Source organism: Chiloscyllium plagiosum, chromosome 47 (assembly GCF_004010195.1).
Source record: "Chiloscyllium plagiosum isolate BGI_BamShark_2017 chromosome 47, ASM401019v2, whole genome shotgun sequence".
Lineage (NCBI taxonomy): Eukaryota > Metazoa > Chordata > Chondrichthyes > Orectolobiformes > Hemiscylliidae > Chiloscyllium > Chiloscyllium plagiosum.
In genome coordinates this window covers 8,926,531-8,933,300 of record NC_057756.1, presented here as the reverse complement: position 1 = coordinate 8,933,300, position 6,770 = coordinate 8,926,531, and the positions used below count along the sequence as shown (strand labels likewise).

The 6,770-nt window shown below is 49.1% G+C and overlaps 1 protein-coding gene across 1 annotated transcript in view; it reads right to left on the bottom strand.

Moving 5' to 3' along the window:
• The window catches only part of LOC122544195 (basement membrane-specific heparan sulfate proteoglycan core protein-like), an 82,848-nt gene that overhangs the window by 21,356 nt on the left and 54,722 nt on the right, over window positions 1–6,770 (bottom strand). The window contains exon 13 of the mRNA XM_043683246.1: window positions 2,066–2,359. Coding sequence (XP_043539181.1) covers window positions 2,066–2,359 — 294 coding nt within the window. The remainder of the gene's footprint in view (window positions 1–2,065; window positions 2,360–6,770) is intronic.

The window sequence follows — 6,770 nt, the reverse complement described above, 5'->3', positions numbered from 1 at the left end:
TGGCTGAACACTTTAACGCCCCCTCCCACTCCGCCAAAGACATGCAGGTCCTTGGCCTCCTCCATCGCCAGACCATGGCAACACGACGCCTGGAGGAAGAGCACCTCATCTTCCGCTTAGGAACCCTCCAACCACAAGGGATGAATGCAGATTTCTCCACCTTCCTCATTTCCCCTCCCCCCACCTTTTCCCAGTCCCAACCCTCGGACTCAGCACCGCCTTCTTGACCTGCAATCTGCTGCGCTTTTCCAGCAACACATTTTTCAGCTCTGATCTCCAGCACCTGCAGTCCTCACTTTCTCCCAATGCCACTTGTCAGCCTATATTGTCCAAGTCTTGTTGCATTTGAACATGGACTGCTTCAGTATCTGAGGATTGTTGCTGAACATTGTGCAATCATCGGTGAACATTCCCACTTAGAGTCAAAGAATCATAGAGATGTACAGCATGGAAACAGAGCCTTCAGTCCAATTTGTCCATGCCGACCAGATATCCTCGGTAAAAACAATGACTGCAGATGCTGGAAACCAGATATCCTAACCTAATCTAGTCCCATTTGCCAGCACCTGGCCCATATCCCTCTAAACCCTTCCTATTCATATACCCATCCAGACACATTTTCGATGTTATAATTGCACCAACCTCCACCACCCTTTGTGTGAAAAAGTTGGCCCTTAGGTCCCTTTTAAATCTTTTTCCTCTCACCTTAAACCTATGCCTCTGGCCTTTACGATAGTGGGAAGGTCATTGATGAAGCAGCTGAAGATGGTTAGGCCTAGGGCATTACCCTGAGGAATTCCTGCAGGGATGTCCTGGACCTGAAATGACTGACTTCCAACTATCCACAAACATCTTCCTATGTGTCAGGTCACTCTCACCCCCCCTCTGGAATTCAACTCTTTTGTCCTTGTTTGACCCAAGGTTGTAATGAGGACAGGAGCTGAGTGGCCCTGGCAGAACCCAAACTAGACTTTAATCATGAGCCCTCCAACTGCGACCGAGTACTTTCAAACTGCTACGACACGTTCATTTCAATGTTGTTAAACATTTCAGGCAGCGTTCACATTGATGGCCCCAATCAACATTCATAGGTAGAGGGCAGTTAAGAATCATCCCCATTGCTGTGGGGTCTGGAGTCACATGGAGGTACATATCAGGTAAGCAGGGCAGAATTACCTCCCTGAGGGGTATTAGTGAGCCAGATGGGTTTTTACAGGGAACAGCGATCTCACAATGGCATTGAAACTAATTATGCTCAGATATCACCCTGTGCCCACACCCAGGACATTAGCCTGGATTCCTGGATTGCGAGGTCAGTGATATTACTGATCACTCGTGTCTAACACGTGAAACACATAGAAAAAAATCACAAGGAATATTTTCCCCTTTCATATTTGAGTGTTGTGTTTCATCGAGGGAGCCACATTATAGGGAAGATGGGAACATATCAGAGGGAGAGAGAGAGATAGAAACAGAGAGAGAGAGAGAAAGAGGTAGAGAGAGACACACAGAGAGAAGCAGACATAGAGAAAGAGAGAGAGGGAGGGAGAGACATAGAAAGACACAGAGAGAGAGGCAGATATAGAGAGGAGGATTAATCTAAGAAGCTGGGAACTGTTTTCCCTGGGAGGAGAAGGCAGAGAGAAGGAGGTCCCAGTGAGGAGGGGGAGGGAGAGGGGGCTGGAGAGAGATGGCAGGGAGAAGCTGTTCCTGCTTGGAAAAGGAACAAGAACGAGGGAGGCAGAGGGTGCATAGGTTTAAAGTAACGTGTAAATGGAGCAAGGTGGGGATGGGGAACTGAGGGAAAAATGTTCTCACCTAGTGAGTAGTTAGGGTGTGGAATGTACTGCCTGGAAATGTGCTGGGAGCAGGTTAAAAGGAAGTGTGCATTGGATGGGGCAGACGCATAGAGATGGGGTATGGTGCAGACTAGTTGGGGATAGAACCAATAAAGGCACGACAGGCCAAACTGTCTATTTCCACCTACTCCTGCTCCTATGTCTAAGGGAACGGGAATCCCCCAGGAAGCATTAACATCACAGACCCAGGTGTAGCTGTGACCCACCTGTCAGAACGATGGAGACGGACCGACTGGAAGATGAAGTGACCCAGCGACCAGACACCATGGTCTTGTAGGAACACGTGTAGAGACCCTGGCAGCTGTTAGTCAGGTTCTGAATGGTGTGTCTGAGGGACTGTTGGCTGGTGGTGTCCTCCACGACGGAGATCGAGTCCTTTCGCAAACAGACTCGAGCCGGGGAGATGCCGTTGGGAAGAACGCACTCAATGGTGACTGTCTCTCCCTCCAGATAGACAGGGAACACAGGACTCAGAGAGATGCTGGGCTCTGTTGGAGGATCTGAAATAGGATGGACAGGCAAGATCATTTTCAACCAATGGACCAGCCACCACCTGTTCCTCTGGCTGCTCCTCTCATATGCGCAGCACCTTCTACATGAAAAGGTTGCCCCTCAGATCCCTTTTCCCTCTCACCTTAAACCTACGCCCACTAGTTTTGGACTCCCCTACCCTACGGGAAAAAGGTCTTGAGTATTCACCTTATTTATGCCCCTAATGAATTTACAAACCTCTTAAGGTCACCCCTCAGCCTCCGACTCTCCAGGGAAAATAGCCCCAGACTGTTCAGCCTCTCCGTGTAGCTCAAACCCTCCAAAATCCTTGTAAATCTTGAACCCTTTCAATTTTAACATCTTTCCTATAGCAAGGAGACCAGAATTGAATGCAGTATTCCAAAAGTGGCTTCGCCAATGTCTTGTACAGCTACAACATGACCTCCTGACTCCTGTACTCAATGTACTGACCAATAAAGGCAATCATACTAAACGCCTTCTTCACTATCCCATCTACCTGAAACTCTATTTTCAAGGAGCTATGAATATGCACCGAAAGGTCCCTCTGTTTGGCAACACTCCCCAGCATCCTATTATTAAGTATATTAGTCCTGCCCTGATTTGCCTTTCCAAAATGCAGCACCTCACATTTATCTAAATTAAACTCCATCGGCCACTCCTCGGCCCATTGGCCCATCTGATCAAGGTCCCATTTTGTACTCTGAGGTAATCTTCTTCATTGTCCACTACACCTCCAATTTTGGCGTCATCAGCAAACTTACTAACCATTCCTCTTACGTTCACATCCAAATCATTTATATAAATGACGAAAAGCAGTGGACGCAGCACCAATCCTTGTGGCACTCCACTGCTCACAGGCCTTCAGTCTGAAAAGTAACTCTCCTCCACCACCCTCTGTCTCTTATCTTTGAGCCAATTTTATATCCAATTGGCTAGGTCTCCCAGGATGTCAAGTGATCTAACCTTGCTAAATTTGAGAAAGTGAGGACTGCAGATGCTGGAGATCAGTGTCAAAACGTGTGGTGCTGGAAAAGCACAGCCAGTCAGGCAGCATCCGGGGAGCAGGAGAGTCAACATTTTGACCATAAGCTTTTCATCATGAATGTTGGGGGGAGGGAGCCAAGGGGGCTGAGAGATAAATGGGACGGGGTTGGTGCTGGGGGGAAGGTAGCTGACATTGCGATAGGTAGATGAAGTTGGGGGGGTGGGTAGGGGGTTTGGTGTTAGGTCAGAGTGGGGGGTCACCTCCATCCAAGACCCCAAAAGATCCTTCCACACCCAACGGAGATTTTCCTGCGCATCCAACTACCTCATCTACTGTGTCCATTGCTCTCGATGTGGTCTCCTCTACATTGGGGAGATAGGACGCCAACCTGGAGAACATTTCAAAGAACATCGTTGGGACACATGCACTAAACAACCCCATTGCCCTGTGGCTGGCCACTTCAACTCCCCCTCCCACTCTCCCAAGAGCATGCAAGTCCTGAGCCTCCTCCACAGTCAAATCCAGCCACCCGACGCCTGGAGGAAGAACACCTCATCTTCTGCCTTGGGACCCTCTAACCACAAGGAATCAATATCAATTTCACCAGTTTCCTCATCTCCCCACCCCCATGTTATCCCAGCTCAAAACCTCCAACCCGGCACCGCCCTCTTGAATTGTCCTACATATCCAGATGAAAGGGGTAGCCATGGGCATCCACACGGCCCCAGCTATGCCTGTCTCTTTGTCAGCTACGTGGAACAGTCTATCTTCGGAGTTACACTGGTATCACTCCCCACCCTTTCCTCCGCTACATTGATGACTGCATCGGCGCCACCTCATGCTCCCGCGAGGGGGTTGAACGATTCATCAACTTCACCAACACATTCCACCCTGACCTTAAATTCACCTGGACCATCTCTGACACCTCCCTCCCCTTCCTTGACCTCTCCATCTCCATCAACGGTGACCGACTCAACACTGACGTTTTTTACAAACCCACCAACTCCCACAGCTACCTGGATTACACCTCCTCCCACCCTGCCTCCTGCAAAAATGCCATCCCGTATTCCCAATTCCTCAGCCTCTGCTGCATCTGCTCCCAGGAGGACCAGTTCCACCACAGAACACACCAGATGGCCTCCTTCTTTAAAGACCGCAATTTCCCCTCCCACATGGTTGATGATGCCATCCAGCGCACCTCATCCACTTCCCGCACCTCTGCCCTCGAATGTTGCATATTATCTCTTCATGCAGGGCGAAGGAGGAGACAGGTCACGTCAAAGTCTTGAATGGCCTTTTCTGGCAGTTAAAATAAGGAGCATGACAAAGGTCCTAAGCACATACTTTACATGCAGAAGATCGAAAGGAAGTGTGGGCAATAATTTAGCTTTTGTTTTATAAGCTGTGGGAATCTCTTTGGCTTCCCCTTTTTATTTTACAATCACTCTAACCTCTCTTCCAAGATCCAGGAGGAATTCTATACCACAGGGTCCATAGAATAACAGATTATTAAGCACATAGTGTTCAGCCAATTATGCCTGTGCCGGTTCTTTGGTATGGCTATCAAATTAATCCTACTTTCCTGCTGGTCCCCAAACCCTAAATAGTTCTTATGCTCAAATATTTATCCAATCTTCCTTTGGATGTTGTAATTGAATCTAATCTTCAAGCAGCAAATTCCAGATCACAACAACTTGATGTGAATGTCAAGTTACCTCTGGGATCTTTGCTAGTCTGACTGTTCTGGTCACTGTCTCTGGGACACCCGCACCCACCAACCCCACCGCCCCGTGGCTGAACACTTCACCTCCCCCTCCCACTCTGTCAAGGACATGCAGGTCCTGGGCCTCCTCCACTGCTAAACCATTACCACCTGACGCCTGGAGGAGGAATGCCTCATATTCCACCTTGGGACCCTACAACCACACGGGATAAATGTGGATTTCAACAGGTTCCTCATTTCCCCTCCCTCCACATTATCCCAGTCTCAAGCCTCCAACTCGGCACTGTCCTCTGGTCCCATCCATCATTGCCCCCTCTGATCTATCACCTTCTCCCTCTCCCTCATCCACCTATCGCTTTCCCAACTACCTACACCTTGGCCCCACCCCCTCCCACTTATCTCTCAGCCCCCTTGGGCACCCCCCACCCCACATTCTGGTGAAGAACTTATGTTTGAAATGTTGACTCTCCTGCTCCTTGGGTGCTGCCTGACAGTCTATGCTTTTCCAGCACCACACGTTTTGACTCTAACCTTGCTAACTTGTCAAATGCCTTACTGAAGTCCTTATAGACAATGCTCACGGCTCTGCCTTCATCAAGCTTCTTTATCATCCTTCAAAATAGTCAATCAGGTCAGTGAGACATGATTTCCCATGCACAAAGCCATGTTGACTATCCTTAATCAGTCCTTGCCTTTCCAAACACATGTCATGTTCCTTAGAATTCCCTCCAACAACTTGCTCACCACTTATGTCAGGCTCTCTGGTCTATAGTTCCCTGGCTTTTCCTCACCACCTTTCTGAAATACTGACACCATGTTAGCAACCCTCCAGTCTTCCGGCACCTCACTTGTGGCTATCAATGATGCAAATATCTCAGCAAGGGGCCCAGAAATCACTTCCCTAGCTTCCCACAGAGTTCTGGGATACACCTAATCAGGTCCTGAGGATTTATCCACCTTTAACTCACTGCTTGCAAGGGCTGGAGAGACAGAAACCCTCATCATCTGAAGAAGACTTGAGATAGGCACTTGCAATACCAGATTCTGGATTAGTGGTGCTGGAAGAGCACAGCAGTTCAGGCAGCATCCAAGGAGCAGTAAAATCGACGTTTCGGGCAAAAGCCCTTCATCAGGAATACAAGCAGAGAGCCTGAAGGGTGGAGAGATAAGTGAGAGGAGGGTGGGGTGGGGAGAAAGTAGCATAGAGTACAACAGCCCTGCCTCAGCTGAGGGCCACACTCTCTCAGAATTGCAAAGGACCCACTCTGTACTACATCCTCAGGAGAATTCATACTCTCAACAAACAGTATTTCAAATCCATCTCAAACATCAAAAACTGTAAGTACAACAAACTTTTATCTACCCACCTCCATAACGAGCGCTCCTCAAACATTCCCGTAGATTCCCCTGGCCTCTAGAACTACTCGGACGCCATTAGCCATGCGGCTGCTGCAGCTACCATCCCCACGCTGATTGATGATGTCACTTCCGCCCCCATCATGGCCACTTTCACAGCCACTTCCACTCCTCACAATTCCTCATGCACCACACTTGGCATCACTTCCACCCCTCACATCATCGCTGATGTCACACACTCAGTGACTTCTGCCCCCGCCACTGCCGTGGTCACGACCACTTCTGCCCACACCAACGCCACTCACCTGCATTCTGCTGACACACCCCCCCATAG